Genomic DNA, 18,915 nt, shown 5'->3' on the forward strand with positions numbered 1-18,915 from the left:
TAGCCGCGCAGTGATTGGCTCTGGGACACGTCAGTCATGCCCACGCCCTTGTCTCCGCTATAGCTGGGCGGGTCCGGGCCGCGCGCTCTGATTGGCTGACCCGGTCTCTTTCATCCTGCCGTCCTGAACTAGTTTAACAGAAGGGACCGGAGACCGGAGCTCGTCATGGCCGCCAGGTGAGAGGCAGCCCGGGGCTGAGCGCCGCTTACAGCCGCCCTGGACCTGCGGATGTGCAGCATGCTGGGAGCCACAGCACTACAACTCCCAGCATGCCCTGCAGAGCCACAAGCTGGAGACCCTGCGCTCCAGTAATAACGCCCTATGAATATGATTGTCCGCTTTTGGGATCATTATGAGGCCACTTTAAAAAAAAAAAAAAAATAAATCCATTTGTTGAAAATTTTGATCTTTGGGGTCCAGAATCTGAGACCCCCGACCTCTGACCCCTGACGTGGACCCCAGCACTTGCGACGGGCTCCTCTGCATCTACATGGGTCATCGCCTCGGTATTAATTGGGTAGAGAATCGCCCCTTTAAATTCAGCCATCATAGAGTCATTATTAGGGGTGAGACCCCCGACCTCTGACCTCTGACCTGGACCCCAGCACTTGCGACGGGCTCCTCTGTATCTAAATGGTTCATTTCCTCCATAGTAATTGGGTAGAGAATCGCCCCTTTAAATTCAGCCATCATAGAGTCATTATTACGGGTGAGACCCCGCGATCTCCTGATGTTTGGGGGCCACATTTTCATCTGCTCAGGTTGGACTGTGCCCCTATTAAAGGTGCAGATCAGCCGCAGCCTAATAAGCGAGGTGTTGTGGGGGACCGTAATGGGCTCCACAGCCATGCCTGACACCACTGGTTTGTATGGACACGTCGGAGCCCCTGTAATTGCAGCTCCTGGTGTGGAGGCGAGGTCTCCCTGCCGCTCCCTACCCCCGGGCATTTACTGCACAGAGCTCCCTATGGACTCCCGGGTGGGGACGATTATTTGGGGTCCGTCCTTGTATTCGGCCCCTGAGCAGGGATTGGATGACACCGCAGTAATCCGGTTATTACGTGCGCCCCATAATACACCGATGTAACAATGGCCCCTGTGTCCTCCATTAAAGGGGAGCTCCGACCACTTCTGATACTCGCAGTGGTGATGCAGGAATCCTTCCTAGGTCCCCGGGTTTTATTCTGTCGATCGCTCCCATCATGCCTCAGGGCGCAGCTTCATATTCCGCTTTCTCATGTGCTCATTGTCGCCACCTGGTGGTAACAAGTCCAACTACAGCTCGGCTCTCTGGAAAGCATCAATCTGATTGGTCAATATGAGAACCTGCGCCACTCTTCTTATATGTTCCACAGCTCATTGGTGACTTTACATAGGACTGCTGGGGGATAAATGTGACTACCAGCTCTGCTGCATTAGGTAAGGGGGGATGGGGTTTAATGACACTTTGTTCCTAAGACTCTGGCATTCGCGGTGTTAACCTGTGGTGGCTGCAAAGATGGAGACTAAGTACACGTTGTCTGGACATTCTCCAAAACCAACAGTGCAGCGCCATCGTGCATCATGTGACACGGAAACCGCTGAGGAGCCGAAATCCATACAATAGGCTATCAGGTTTAGACTTCTGGCCCAGGACCTACATCTGGAAAGAGCCCCCTTGTGAAAAGGGATCCCCCACCCCCTCATCCTGCAGTCACCACTAGAGGGAGCTCACTGCATACAGATTTATACAGTCACCACTAGAGGGAGCTCACTGCATACAGATTTATACAGTCACCACTAGAGGGAGCTCACTACATACAGATTTATACAGCCACCACTAGAGGGAGCTCACTACATACAGATTTATACAGCCACCACTAGAGGGAGCTCACTACATACAGATTTATACAGCCACCACTAGAGGGAGCTCACTACATACAGATTTATACAGCCACCACTAGAGGGAGCTCACTACATACAGATTTATACAGTCACCACTAGAGGGAGCTCACTACATACAGATTTATACAGCCACCACTAGAGGGAGCTCACTGCATACAGATTTATACAGCCACCACTAGAGGGAGCTCACTACATACAGATTTATACAGCCACCACTAGAGGGAGCTCACTACATACAGATTTATACAGTCACCACTAGAGGGAGCTCACTACATACAGATTTATACAGCCACCACTAGAGGGAGCTCACTACATACAGATTTATACAGTCACCACTAGAGGGAGCTCACTACATACAGATTTATACAGCCACCACTAGAGGGAGCTCACTGCATACAGATTTATACAGCCACCACTAGAGGGAGCTCACTGCATACAGATTTATACAGCCACCACTAGAGGGAGCTCACTACATACAGATTTATACAGTCACCACTAGAGGGAGCTCACTACATACAGATTATACAGCCACCACTAGAGGGAGATCATTACATGCAGACTTATACAGCCACCACTAGGGGGAGCTCACTACATACAGATTTATACAGCCACCACTAGAGGGAGATCACTACATGCAGACTTATACAGCCACCACTAGGGGGAGCTCACTACATACAGATTTATACAGCCACCACTAGAGGGAGCTCACTACATACAGATTTATACAGCCACCACTAGAGGGAGCTCACTGCATACAGATTTATACAGCCACCACTAGAGGGAGCTCACTACATACAGATTTATACAGCCACCACTAGAGGGAGCTCACTACATACAGATTTTATGCAGTCACCGCTAGAGGGAGCTCACTACATACAGATTTTATGCAGTCACCGCTAGAGGGAGCTCACTACATACAGATTTATACAGCCATCGCTAGAGGGAGCTCACTACATACAGATTTTATGCAGTCACCGCTAGAGGGAGCTCACTACATACAGATTTTATGCAGTCACCGCTAGAGGGAGCTCATTACATACAGATTTATACAGCCACCACTAGAGGGAGCTCACTACATACAGATTTATGTAGCCACCACTAGAGGGAGCTCACTACATACAGATTTATACAGTCACCACTAGAGGGAGCTCACTACATACAGATTTATACAGTCACCACTAGAGGGAGCTCACTACATACAGATTTTGTGCAGTCACCGCTAGAGGCTGCCTCTCCAGTGCCTCATGTCTCTACACACACAGCAGGGATTATTATTATTATTTCTCTGGGTTTGATTATTTTCTTCTCCCTGTTTGGATCGTAGACCTTGCTCTGCAGAGATCAGATGGCTCCAGTTCTGTGTGTGTGTGTGTGTGTGTATATATATATATATATATATATATATATATATATATGTCTAAGGGGTACTTCCGTCTGTCTCTTTCTGTCGGCAACTTCAGTCACGGAAATCCCGCATCGCTGATTGGTCTCGCCAGCTGCATGTCATGGCTGCCGCGACCAATCAGCGACAGGCACAGTCTGATTAGTCCCTCCCCACTCCCCTGCAGTCAGTGCCCAGCGCCCGCTCGCTCGATACTCCCCTCCGGTCACCGCTCACACAGGGTTAATGCCAGCGGTGACGGACCGCGTTATGCCGCGGGTTACGCACTCCGTTACCGCTGCTATTAACCCTGTGTGTCCCCAACGTTTTACTATTGATGCTGCCTATGCAGCATCAATAGTAAAAAAATCTAATGTTAAAAATAATAATAATAAAAAAAAACCTGCTATACTCACCCTCCGTAGTCCGACGATGCGCTCGTGCCTTCCGCCAGCTTCCGGTCCCAGAGATGCATTACGAAATTACCCAGAAGACTTAGCGGTCTTCTGGGTAATTTCGCAATGCATCCTGGGAATGGAAGATGGTGGCAGCCACGCGCACGTCGCCAGAGCGCCGTTGGATCCCAGGGGGTGAGTATGTAACTATTTTTTTATTTTAATTCTTTTTTTTAACAGGGATATGGTGCCCACACTGCTAAATACTGCGTGGGCTGTGTTATATACTACATGGCTGCTATATTCTACGTGGGCAGTACTATATACTACATGGCTGCTATATACTACGTGGGCTGTACTATATACTACATAGCTGCTATATACTACGTGGGCAGTACTATATACTACATGGCTGCTATATACTACGTGGGCAGTACTATATACTACATGGCTGCTATATACTACGTGGGCAGTACTATATACTACATGGCTGCTATATACTACGTGGGCATTACTATATACTACATGGCTGCTATAAACTACGTGGGCAGTACTATATACTACATAGCTGCTATATACTACGTGGGCAGTACTATATACTACATAGCTGCTATAAACTACGTGGGCAGTACTATATACTACATGGCTGCTATATACTACGTGGGCTGTACTATATACTACATGGCTGCTATATACTACGTGGGCTGTACTATATACTACATAGCTGCTATATACTACGTGGACAGTACTATATACTACATGGCTGCTATATACTACGTGGGCAGTACTATATACTACATAGCTGCTATAAACTACGTGGGCAGTACTATATACTACATAGCTGCTATAAACTACGTGGGCAGTACTATATACTACATAGCTGCTATAAACTGCGTGGGCTGTGTTATATACTACATGGCTGCTATATTCTACGTGGGCAGTACTATATACTACATGGCTGCTATATACTACGTGGGCTGTACTATATACTACATAGCTGCTATATACTACGTGGACAGTACTATATACTACATAGCTGCTATATACTACGTGGGCAGTACTATATACTACATGGCTGCTATATACTACGTGGGCTGTACTATATACTACATAGCTGCTATATACTACGTGGACAGTACTATATACTACATGGCTGCTATATACTACGTGGGCAGTACTATATACTACATAGCTGCTATAAACTACGTGGGCAGTACTATATACTACATAGCTGCTATAAACTACGTGGGCAGTACTATATACTACATAGCTGCTATATACTACGTGGGCAGTACTATATACTACATAGCTGCTATATACTACGTGGGCAGTACTATATACTACATGGCTGCTATATACTACGTGGGCAGTACTATATACTACATAGCTGCTATAAACTACGTGGGCAGTACTATATACTACATAGCTGCTATATACAACGTGGGCTGTTATATACTACATGGCTGCTATATACTACGTTGGCAGTACTATATACTACATAGCTGCTATATACTACGTCGGCAGTACTATATACTACATGGCTGCTATATACTATGTGGGCAGTGCTATATACTACATGACTGCTATATACTACGTGGGCAGTACTATATACTACATGGCTGCTATATACTACATAGCTGCTATATACTACGTGGGCAGTACTATATACTACATAGCTGCTATATACTACGTGGGCAGTACTATATACTACATGGCTGCTATATACTACGTGGGCAGTACTATATACTACATGGCTGCTATATACTACGTGGGCAGTACTATATACTACATGGCTGCTATATACTACGTGGACAGTACTATATACTACATAGCTGCTATATACTACGTGGGCAGTACTATATACTACATGGCTGCTATATACTACGTGGGCAGTACTATATACTACATGGCTGCTATATACTACGTGGGCATTACTATATACTACATGGCTGCTATAAACTACGTGGGCAGTACTATATACTACATAGCTGCTATATACTACGTGGGCAGTACTATATACTACATAGCTGCTATAAACTACGTGGGCAGTACTATATACTACATGGCTGCTATATACTACGTGGGCTGTACTATATACTACATGGCTGCTATATACTACGTGGACAGTACTATATACTACATGGCTGCTATATACTACGTGGGCAGTACTATATACTACATGGCTGCTATATACTACGTGGGCAGTACTATATACTACATGGCTGCTATATACTACGTGGGCATTACTATATACTACATGGCTGCTATAAACTACGTGGGCAGTACTATATACTACATAGCTGCTATATACTACGTGGGCAGTACTATATACTACATGGCTGCTATATACTACGTGGGCATTACTATATACTACATGGCTGCTATAAACTACGTGGGCAGTACTATATACTACATAGCTGCTATATACTACGTGGGCAGTACTATATACTACATAGCTGCTATAAACTACGTGGGCAGTACTATATACTACATGGCTGCTATATACTACGTGGGCTGTACTATATACTACATGGCTGCTATATACTACGTGGACAGTACTATATACTACATGGCTGCTATATACTACGTGGGCAGTACTATATACTACATGGCTGCTATATACTACGTGGGCAGTACTATATACTACATGGCTGCTATATACTACGTGGGCATTACTATATACTACATGGCTGCTATAAACTACGTGGGCAGTACTATATACTACATAGCTGCTATATACTACGTGGGCAGTACTATATACTACATAGCTGCTATAAACTACGTGGGCAGTACTATATACTACATGGCTGCTATATACTACGTGGGCTGTACTATATACTACATGGCTGCTATATACTACGTGGGCTGTACTATATACTACATAGCTGCTATATACTACGTGGACAGTACTATATACTACATGGCTGCTATATACTACGTGGGCAGTACTATATACTACATAGCTGCTATAAACTACGTGGGCAGTACTATATACTACATAGCTGCTATAAACTACGTGGGCAGTACTATATACTATATAGCTGCTATAAACTGCGTGGGCTGTGTTATATACTACATGGCTGCTATATTCTACGTGGGCAGTACTATATACTACATGGCTGCTATATACTACGTGGTCTGTACTATATACTACATAGCTGCTATATACTACGTGGACAGTACTATATACTACATAGCTGCTATATACTACGTGGGCAGTACTATATACTACATGGCTGCTATATACTACGTGGGCTGTACTATATACTACATAGCTGCTATATACTACGTGGACAGTACTATATACTACATGGCTGCTATATACTACGTGGGCAGTACTATATACTACATGGCTGCTATAAACTACGTGGGCAGTACTATATACTACATAGCTGCTATATACTACGTGGGCAGTACTATATACTACATAGCTGCTATATACTACGTGGGCAGTACTATATACTACATGGCTGCTATATACTACGTGGGCAGTACTATATACTACATAGCTGCTATAAACTACGTGGGCAGTACTATATACTACATAGCTGCTATATACTACATGGCTGCTATATACTACGTGGGCAGTACTATATACTACATAGCTGCTATATACTACGTCGGCAGTACTATATACTACATGGCTGCTATATACTATGTGGGCAGTGCTATATACTACATGACTGCTATATACTACGTGGGCAGTACTATATACTACATAGCTGCTATATACTACGTGGGCAGTACTATATACTACATGGCTGCTATATACTACGTGGACAGTACTATATACTACATGACTGCTATATACTACGTGGGCCGTGCTATATACTACATGGCTGCTATATACTACGTGGGCAGTACTATATACTACATGGCTGCTATATACTACATAGCTGCTATATACTACGTGGGCAGTACTATATACTACATAGCTGCTATATACTACGTGGGCAGTACTATATACTACATGGCTGCTATATACTACGTGGACAGTACTATATACTACATGACTGCTATATACTACGTGGGCAGTACTATATACAGTACTACATAGCTGCTATATACTACGTGGACAGTACTATATACTACATGACTGCTATATACTACGTGGGCAGTACTATATACAGTACTACATAGCTGCTATATACTACGTGGACAGTACTATATACTACATGGCTGCTATATACTACGTGGACAGTACTATATACTACATGGCTGCTATATACTACGTGGACAGTACTATATACTACATGGCTGTTATATACTACGTGGACAGTACTATATACTACATGGCTGCTCTATGCTACGTGGACAGTACTATATACTACATGGCTGCTATATACTACGTGGGCATATATACAGTACTACATAGCTGCTATATACTACGTGGGCAGTACTATATACTACGTGGGCAGTACTATATACTACATAGCTGCTATATACTACGTGGGCTGTACTATATACTACATGGCTGCTATATACTATGTGGGCAGTGCTATATACTACATGGCTGCTATATACTACGTCGCCTGTGTTATATACTACGTGGCTGCTATATACTGCGTGGGCTGTGTTATATAGTACGTGGGCTGTGTTATATACTGTTTGGGCTGTGTTATATATTGCGTGGCCTGTATTAACGCATCGGGTATTCTACAATATGTATGTATGTATATAGCAGCCACATAGTATATAGCACAGGCCACGTAGTATTTGTCTGCTATATACTACATGGCTCCTATATACTACGTGGCCTGTGCTATATACTATGTGGCTGCTATATACATACATATTCTAGAATACCCGATGCACTAGAATCGGGCCACCATCTAGTATGTGTTGTGTGTGTGTGTGTGTGTGTGTGTATATATATATATATATATATACATTTGCAACGTTTGGTTTCAGCCGGTGCAGAGCCGCTGAGAATTCTGCTGTGTGGGTGGGTGGCTGCGGTTTTGTGGTCTGCTGCCGCTCCCAGTACCCGTGCCCACCCTGCTCCTTCCTGTCACCTGTTCCCTCACTTACAATGTCAGTCTGCAAGTTCCGTTTTTACTTCTTAAGGGAGAATGTTCTATTATTATATGGCTCCTATGACAACACTTCCTGTCTGTGCTGCAGCAGATTCTGGGGGGCATCGGCCTCTCGGACACCAGACAAATCTTTTTTCATTTTAATTGACCTTTCCTAGAAATGTAAAAGCTGGGCTGTAGGGCGTCCCTATGATAACACTGAATGGGCACTTACTACCTGTTGTATTATAATTAATTCTTCTTCGGCCTGATGTCCCGGTTCTGCCCCGCACCTCTGTACCGGGGACTTCTGCCTGTCCGGCAGTTTTCGGCCCCATTCAGATGGTGAACTCCGACAACCCCGCAGCTTCTCACACAGACCGGTCACCGCCGGGTCACGTCAGCAGTTTGCCGTCCGTCCTCTGTCAGATCCGTCCCCTTGTGGCATTCGCTCTCCAGTTAATCTGCATCTTCTCCCGGCTGTCGCCCCTCAGGTCTCCTCACTCCAGGTTTCTTTACTACTTTCCTTTCTCTTGACCCAGGTCCTTGTCCTCTGACTTCCATGTCCCCCATATTTACCCTTCTTACCTGATGTCCAGTGTTTTCCTTACTTTTCTACCATTCATCTCCACATTCCCTTCACCCCAGTTATTCCCTCTACCTTTTTCAAAATTCTCCTTCAATATCTAGCTCCATCTTTTTCCTTGTCTTCTCCGTGCTCCTCCTCTCCCCTTTTGCCTTTGCCGCGCTCCTCCTCTGCCCTTTTGCCTTTGACTCACTCCTCCTGTCCCTTTTTGCCCTCGTTGCTCTCCTCCTCTTCCCTTTTGCCCTCGCCGCTCTCCTCCTCTTCCCTTTTGCCCTCGTCCCGCTCCTCCTCTTCCATTTTGCCCTCGTCCCGCTCCTCCTCTTCCCTTTTGCCCTCGTCCCGCTCCTCCTCTTCCCGCTCCTCCTTTTCCCTTTGGCCCTCGTCCCACTCCTCCTCTTCCCTTTTGCCCTCGTCATGCTCCTCCTCTTCCCTTTTTCCCTCGTCCCGCTCCTCCTCTTCCCGCTCCTCCTCTTCCCTTTTGCCCTCGTCCCACTCCTCCTCTTCCCTTTTGCCCTCGTCCCGCTCCTCCTCTTCCCTTTTGCCCTCGTCGCGCTCCTCCTTTCCTTTTGCCTTTGCGCCGCTCCTCCTTTGTCAGTTATTGTCACAGAGAGCTCGGGTCCTTGTGGAAAATATCGCAACCTGTATTATTCTGGTCTGATTTACGGACCGGAGTGTTAGCCCTCGTCTTCTATCCAGACAGGACACAGATGGATGGAAACATCTGGGGGGGGTCATTGCAATTATTACAGGGGTCTCGCCCTCAGGGCAGATCTTTATTCCCCTCCCTGCGTCACCAGATCCGGACTCATCAGACATGTTCTGTGTCCGTGTGACGGCCGCCCGGTCACGACGCGTTGGGATGAAGTCACTTCTGCCAGACTGTACCCATCGACGACGGCGTCAGAGAAATCCCGCTTATCCAGCAACTTTCTGTACATGCCAGTCCTCCCCATATATACCATCAGACAAACGCAGGACTGTTATCTCCCCTGAGCAGGACTGTGCCTCCGACCTTTATCAGTCACAAACACAAGATCGGGGCTTGTCTGCGACCAATAATAAGGGGCAGAGAACCTGATGACTTCACTTAAGAAGTAATGTTTATCTGCACCGAAAGTGAGAAACAAAGAAAGGTGACAACACAAACAACGATGAGACATAATAAAAGTGATCAAACTCCTCCGGTAGAAAAACCGTCTAGAATGGAAATAATAGATGTTCCCCATCTGTTCTATTCCACCGAAGCGAGATTCAATCAACTTCTTAAATATTTCTGTTCTTCGCAGGGGAAACTTAAATCATGAGCTGTCCAAACTGTTCAATGAGCTCTGGGACGCCGACGTCAATCGTATGTCTCCTGGAAAAGATTACCGCATCGCTCTGCAGGTAAATATAACTACTATAATACTCCTATGTACAAGAATATAACTACTATAATACTGCCCCTATGTATAAGAATATAACTACTATAATACTGCCCCCTATGTACAGGAATATAACTACTATAATACTGCTCCTATGTACAAGAATATAACTACTATAATACTGCTCCTATGTACAAGAATATAACTACTATAATACTGCCCCTATGTATAAGAATATAACTACTATAATACTCCTATGTACAAGAATATAACTACTATAATACTGCCCCTATGTACAAGAATATAACTACTATAATACTGCTCCTATGTACAAGAATATAACTACTATAATACTGCCCTCTATATACAAGAATATAACTACTATAATACTGTCCCCTATGTACAAGAATATAACTACTATAATACTGCTCCTATGTACAAGAATATAACTACTATAATACTGCCTATGTACAAGAATATAACTACTATAATACTCCTCCTATGTACAAGAATATAACTACTATAATACTGCTCCTATGTACAAGAATATAACTACTATAATACTGCTCCTATGTACAAGAATATAACTACTATAATACTGCTCCTATGTACAAGAATATAACTACTATAATACTGCTCCTATGTACAAGAATATAACTACTATAATACTGCTCCCTATGTACAGGAATATAACTACTATAATACTGCTCCTATGTACAAGAATATAACTACTATAATACTGCCCTCTATATACAAGAATATAACTACTATAATACTGCTCCCTATGTACAGGAATATAACTACTATAATACTGCCTCCTATGTACAAGAATATAACTACTATAATACTGCTCCTATGTACAAGAATATAACTACTATAATACTGCCCTCTATATACAAGAATATAACTACTATAATACTGCTCCCTATGTACAGGAATATAACTACTATAATACTGCTCCTATGTACAAGAATATAACTACTATAATACTGCTCCTATGTACAAGAATATAACTACTATAATACTGCTCCTATGTACAAGAATATAACTACTATAATACTGCTCCTATGTACAAGAATAAAACTACTATAATACTGCTCCTATGTACAAGAATATAACTACTATAATACTGCCCCTATGTACAAGAATATAACTACTATAATACTGCCCCTATGTACAAGAATATAACTACTATAATACTGCCCCTATGTACAAGAAAATAAATACTATAATACTGCTCCTATGTACAAGAATATAACTACTATAATACTGCCCCATGTACAAGAATATAACTACTATAATACTGCCCCTATATACAAGAATATAACTACTATAATACTGCTCCTATGTACAAGAATATAAATACTATAATACTGCTCCTATGTACAAGAATATAACTACTATAATACTGCCCCTATGTACAAGAATATAACTACTATAATACTGCTCCCTATGTACAAGAATATAACTACTATAATACTGCCCCATGTACAAGAATATAACTTCTATAATACTGCCGCTATGTACAAGAATATAACTACTATAATACTGCCCTCTATATACAAGAATATAACTACTATAATACTGCCCCTATGTACAAAAATATAACTACTATAATACTGCCCCTATGTACAAGAAAATAAATACTATAATACTGCTCCTATGTACAAGAATATAACTACTATAATACTGCCCCATGTACAAGAATATAACTACTATAATACTGCCCCTATATACAAGAATATAACTACTATAATACTGCTCCTATGTACAAGAATATAAATACTATAATACTGCTCCTATGTACAAGAATATAACTACTATAATACTGCCCCTATGTACAAGAATATAACTACTATAATACTGCTCCCTATGTACAAGAATATAACTACTATAATACTGCCCCATGTACAAGAATATAACTTCTATAATACTGCCGCTATGTACAAGAATATAACTACTATAATACTGCCCTCTATATACAAGAATATAACTACTATAATACTGCCCCTATGTACAAGAATATAACTACTATAATACTGCCCCTATGTACAAGAATATAACTACTATAATACTGCTCCTATGTACAAGAATATAACTACTATAATACTGCCCTCTATATACAAGAATATAACTACTATAATACTGTCCCCCTATGTACAAGAATATAACTACTATAATACTGCCCCTATGTACAAGAATATAACTACTATAATACTGCTCCTATGTACAAGAATATAACTACTATAATACTGCTCCTATGTACAAGAATATAACTACTATAATACTGCTCCTATGTACAAGAATATAACTACTATAATACTGCTCCTATGTACAAGAATATAACTACTATAATACTGCTCCTATGTACAAGAATATAACTACTATAATACTGCTCCTATGTACAAGAATATAACTACTATAATACTGCTCCTATGTACAAGAATATAACTACTATAATACTGCTCCTATGTACAAGAATATAACTACTATAATACTGCCCCTATGTACAAGAATATAACTACTATAATACTGCTCCTATGTACAAGAATATAACTACTATAATACTGCTCCTATGTACAAGAATATAACTGCTATAATACTGCCCCTATGTACAAGAATATAACTACTATAATACTGCTCCTATGTACAGGAATATAACTACTATAATACTGCTCCTATGTACAAGAATATAACTGCTATAATACTGCTCCTATGTACAAGAATATAACTGCTATAATACTGCTCCTATGTACAAGAATATAACTGCTATAATACTGCCCCTATGTACAAGAATATAACTACTATAATACTGCTCCTATGTACAGGAATATAACTACTATAATACTGCCCCTATGTACAAGAATATAACTACTATAATACTGCCTCCTATGTACAAGAATATAACTACTATAATACTGCTCCTATGTACAGGAATATAACTACTATAATACTGCTCCTATGTACAAGAATATAACTACTATAATACTGCTCCTATGTACAAGAATATAACTGCTATAATACTGCCCCTATGTACAAGAATATAACTACTATAATACTGCTCCTATGTACAAGAATATAACTACTATAATACTGCCTCCTATGTACAAGAATATAACTACTATAATACTGCCCCCTATGTACAAGAATATAACTACTATAATACTGCCCCTATGTACAAGAATATAACTACTATAATACTGCTCCTATGTACAAGAATATAACTACTATAATACTGCCCCCTATGTACAAGAATATAACTACTATAATACTGCCCCTATGTACAAGAATATAACTACTATAATACTGCCCCTATGTACAAAAATATAACTACTATAATACTGCCCCTATGTACAAGAATATAACTACTATAATACTGCCCCTATGTACAAGAATATAACTACTATAATACTGCCCCTATGTACAAGAATATAACTACTATAATACTGCCCCTATGTACAAGAATATAACTACTATAATACTGCCCTTATGTACAAGAATATAACTACTATAATACTGCCTCTATGTACAAGAATATAACTACTATAATACTGCTCCTATATACAAGAATATAACTACTATAATACTGCCTCTATGTACAAGAATATAACTACTATAATACTGCTCCTATATACAATAATATAACTACTATAATACTGCCCCTATGTACAAGAATATAACTACTATAATACTGCTCCTATATACAATAATATAACTACTATAATACTGCCTCTATGTACAAGAATATAACTACTATAATACTGCTCGTATGTACAAGAATATAACTACTATAATACAGCCCCCTATATACAAGAATATAACTACTATAATACTGTTCCTATGTACAAGAATATAACTACAATAATACTGCTCCTATGTACAAGAATATAACTACTATAATACTGCCCCTATGTACAAGAATATAACTACTATAATACTGTTCCTATGTACAAGAATATAACTACTATAATACTGCTCCTATGTACAAGAATATAACTACTATAATACTGCCCCTATGTACAAGAATATAACTACTATAATACTGTTCCTATGTACAAGAATATAACTACTATAATACTGCTCCTATGTACAAGAACATAACTACTATAATACTGCCCCCTATGTACAAGAATATAACTACTATAATACTGCCCCCTATGTACAAGAATATAACTACTATAATACTGCCCCTATGTACAAGAATATAACTACTATAATACTGCCCCTATGTACAATAATATAACTACTATAATACTGCTCCTATGTACAAGAATATAACTACTATAATACTGCCCCTATGTACAAGAATATAACTACTATAATACTGCCCTCTATGTACAAGAATATAACTACTATAATACGGCCCCTTATGTGCAGTAATATAACTGATATACTTATTATTGTGGTGTCGGGGATGGTTCCTTTTGCTTCTCACCGGTGCCCCTGTCCCTTCTCCGCTCTGTAGGGTAAGGCCGGTTATGTACCCGCTGGCAGTCACCAGGCCAAAGACAGCGCCCGTCTCCCGCTTTTCAAATTTGTCAATGAGGAGAAGCTAAAGAGTATAAAGACCTTTGCAGGTGAGAGATGGGACTGTATAATGACTCGTGCTGAGACACGGGACGATTATACATTTTTGCTGTGGACGTCTCAGAGCTGCAGGTTCGTTACTGAGCAGGAATTTGTACAAACAGAAACTCCTTAAGAACAAAGCAAACAAAACTCAGAGATCCAAGACTCTGAGATATTGGTATAAGACGACTCCCAGACCGTGAGAAACCTGTGTCCTTAATATTTCCTCCTCTTTGTTTGGTTTAACGCCTGTACAGAGATCATTCACTAAACCCAAAACTTACCTGGGGTGTTGGCTAATTTCCTCTTTCATCTTTGCAAGCGTATTCAGGTTCAATGTGATACTGCCCCTTTAAATTCTATTCCTGTGCTCCGCCTTCTGGACATATTCTTAAGCTCCACCTCCTGGACATGTGTACAGGAGGTGGAGCTTCAGAATACGTCCAGGAGGTGGAGCCTAGGAATGATATCATCCAATCATTAATGTTTGGCCCTCTCATCTCCCTTCATGTAGCGTTCATTTCCCTTCTCGACAACTACGAGATGTCCACGGGGGTGGCCGAAGTTGTGACCTCAGAAGAAATTGCTGAAATGAACCGGTTCCTCGACGCCATCCTGGAAACTAAAGTGATGAAGGTGAAGCCGCCACACTCAGAGCTCAGAATCACAGCATAGTGTTTGTTGTTCATCATTTTCAAGATCTCTGCTTGCTGTCAGTGAGTGGGAGCATTTTCATTTACACCAAGAGGATGAAGCTGAAGGTTTCTGAAGGACTTGTTCCTCTCCTGTTCCTGTTCACTGATGGTAATCGGAGGTTTTCTGGTAATATACGAGTCATAGGAAAGTTCTAGAACCACTATATAATCATTTCTCTATATATCACACTATACCTGCTCCGCGGAGGTGGAGTTAGCTTTGAGGAGGCGGAGCTAACCCTCAAAAGAGGTGCCACCAATCCTGAGGAGATGGAACTTACTATGAGGAGTGGGCATAGGGAATAATCCTGTTCAGGTGGACTGTCCTGAAGGGAGGGGCCAATCTGTGGAGGTGTGGTTTAGAGGAAGGACCAACCATGAAGGGGGAAGTCAACTTAGAGGAGGAGGAGCCTACTTAATGAACCAAACAAAAGTGGGAGGAGGAGCTAACCATGGGGAGGTAGCATTAAACGTTTGTGTTGTGTTACAGGTCACTCATGAATATCTGGTCAGGAAAAAATGGTCAAAACCGAATGTGAAAGACTTCAAATCTCAGTTGTACAACATCTGGTTCCAGCTGTACAGCCGGGAGCCGGGCAAGGGGTGAGTAGAGAGGTTTTCCATCAATAAAAGCAGAAAGCACATTCCTACATCAGTTAAAGACGACCTGCTCAAAAAATTAAGATCAATACCATTTTGAAATCCCTGAGCTCCCCTGAGTCTGACGCTCTTTTCCGTTCTGCTCTGTGTCGCTGCGTTGCAGAGAGATTCACATTTGTTTCTTCTGGAGCACAGCATGTGAAATCACAACTGGGCTTTCTACAGAGTCTTCTTTGTGGGCGTGCCCTTTCATCCCTCCTATCACAGCTCAGCAGTTGATCTAACAGTCTGCCAATCACAACTCAGCAGCATCTACGACTGATAGGGTGTGGGAGGGTTGAAAGCCGGGCACACACCCCCAGAGAAGACTCTGAAGAAGAAATGCCCAGTTGCACTGAAATCGGAGATTTCACATAGTGCGCTCCTAACCAACAATTGTGAATATCTCTGCAATGGAGCGACGTAGGGCAAAATGGAAAAGAGCGTCAGAATCAGGGGAGCTTGGGGATTTCGATAAATTGGTTAACTTAATCAAAAAATTAACTGAAAGGTCTTTAAATCTGCTGCAGATTTTTTAATCTTTTAGTATTTTTTCATATAAATAGTCAGCAGGTCCTCCTCTGTCCTGGTTGGTTATATGGACTAATGATGGGAGGTTGTTCACTTTTGCAGCCCTGATTCGTGCGGCTTTGAGCATGTGTTTGTGGGGGAGTCAAAGCGTGGCCAGGAGATCATGGGGCTCCACAACTGGGTACAGTTCTACCTCCAGGAGAAACGGAACAACATCGACTACAAGGGTTTTGTGGGCCGTCAGCACAAGAGCCGGGTAAGGGCTGGGGTCTCCGGACCCCTATAGACAATCTATACATCATTCCCGGGGGCTCCCCTGATGTCTCTCTCCTTCCTTCCCTCGCAGCCCGATGAGGACGACCAGGTGTTGAATCTGCAGTTCAGCTGGAAGGACCTGGTGAAGCCGGTGGGAAGCAGCTTCATCGGGGTCAGCCCTGAGTTTGAGGTCGCCGTCTACACCATCATCTTCCTCATGTCCCAGGAGAAGACCACCAAAGAGATCGTCCGGGTGGAAGAGTACGAACTCCAGGTGGTGGTCAATCGTCACGGGCGCTACATCGGCACCGCATACCCCGTCCTGCTGAGCAGCAACAACCCCGACTTGTACTGACCCCGTGTGTCCCCCCTAATCCAGGTGCGGCACGAGAGGGGCTGAAGCTTCTAATGGACTCCGTGTAGCAGTTCCTCACCACTTTTCATATCTCTGCTTGCTGTCAGTGAATGGAAACACTCATCCAACAAGTATATCCTCCAGGGTGAGGGTGTAACAAACCCTCAGCTGTGAGAAGATCTACGTTCGTAGAAGTTTTCCACCTTCAGTAGCAAACGGGAAGATTCCCACTGACTGACAGTAAGCTGAGATCTTGGAGTCTATTAAGTTGCAGAATTCCTCGTTATGCGGTGATTACGCTTCGTTTACATAAGGCTGGACGATCCCTTTAATTCAGTGTAGCAATTCAACAATTTAAAGGGGTCCTCCAGGATTGTAGCATCCACCGGCGTCCCGCTCGCTCGGAGCTGAACATTTCTCACTGATCTGTGTCTCAGATTCCGTCTTCTCAGGAGACAAATGACCAAAGATCCTCTGAGGCTAAAAAAATAATTTTTTTTATAAATCTTAAATATTCGGCGTCCCTATGACAACACTTCCTGCCCCTGGATTCCGGGAGCTCGGTTATCATAGGATAACCAGGACCGACTCATAGACCCAGAGCTGTCGGTAGGTCTGTATTCACACCCAGGACACACATATAATTATACACATAGTGCACACACACAGTATATCCATATACAGGATATAATTCGGAGGGCAGGGAGTGTTCCCATCGGGCCGTGCTGACTTCTGTGTGACCCCAGTGCCTCCGTTTTGTGCCTTTTAACATTTCAATCAATTTTATTTCTTCACCTAAAATGAATGGAATGAGGAAGAGTTTTCAGCCGTAGCTTCCGGCATGCTTGTTGTGGTGCGGGCTGTCGGGTGGGCAACCTTTAATTTCTAATAATCGTCTGAAGGAATTTATAAGCTTTTTTTTTTTTTTTATGATTCAGTTGCTGTTTTTTTTTTTTTGTTTTTTTTTCAAGCAAATGTTTGTAAATGATTATGTCATTAATTTCCAGTTAATAAAATTTGTATGAGAACTGAACCCTGGAGGGCGCTGTCGCTCTTTATAAAAGTATCTTTACTGCCATGGAAGATTGTGTGTTCAGGACCTGCATGCACAATGTCTGTTATTGTTTATGGGGTGCAACGAGGTGTGAAATAGTCACAGTACTGAATACAACAGTAGCGAGCAGATGTTATACTACTGCAGGTCACTGAAGAATGTATATCTAGTGTTATACCAACACTGCCCACT

General features: G+C 42.0%; 1 protein-coding gene across 1 annotated transcript; it reads left to right on the top strand.

The window, feature by feature from the left end:
- The first annotated feature begins 5 nt into the window (after positions 1–5).
- On the top strand, positions 6–18,702 carry LOC143777026 (poly(U)-specific endoribonuclease-A-like). The gene is made up of 7 exons (XM_077266934.1): positions 6–176; positions 10,548–10,647; positions 15,091–15,202; positions 15,709–15,830; positions 16,380–16,492; positions 17,162–17,315; positions 17,406–18,702. The coding sequence occupies exons 1-7, from the start codon at positions 166–168 to the stop codon at positions 17,667–17,669; spliced, it is 876 nt and encodes a 291-aa protein (XP_077123049.1). The 5' UTR covers positions 6–165; the 3' UTR covers positions 17,670–18,702.
- The last annotated feature ends 213 nt before the right edge of the window (positions 18,703–18,915 follow it).

This window comes from Ranitomeya variabilis, chromosome 5 (assembly GCF_051348905.1).
Source record: "Ranitomeya variabilis isolate aRanVar5 chromosome 5, aRanVar5.hap1, whole genome shotgun sequence".
Lineage (NCBI taxonomy): Eukaryota > Metazoa > Chordata > Amphibia > Anura > Dendrobatidae > Ranitomeya > Ranitomeya variabilis.

Bases quoted from the DNA above. Each gene is read 5' to 3' on its own strand.
- LOC143777026 (XM_077266934.1), top strand. The intron at 10,648-15,090 runs GTAAATATAACT...TCCGCTCTGTAG, and splicing joins ATTACCGCATCGCTCTGCAG to GGTAAGGCCGGTTATGTACC. The intron at 15,203-15,708 runs GTGAGAGATGGG...CCCTTCATGTAG, and splicing joins GAGTATAAAGACCTTTGCAG to CGTTCATTTCCCTTCTCGAC.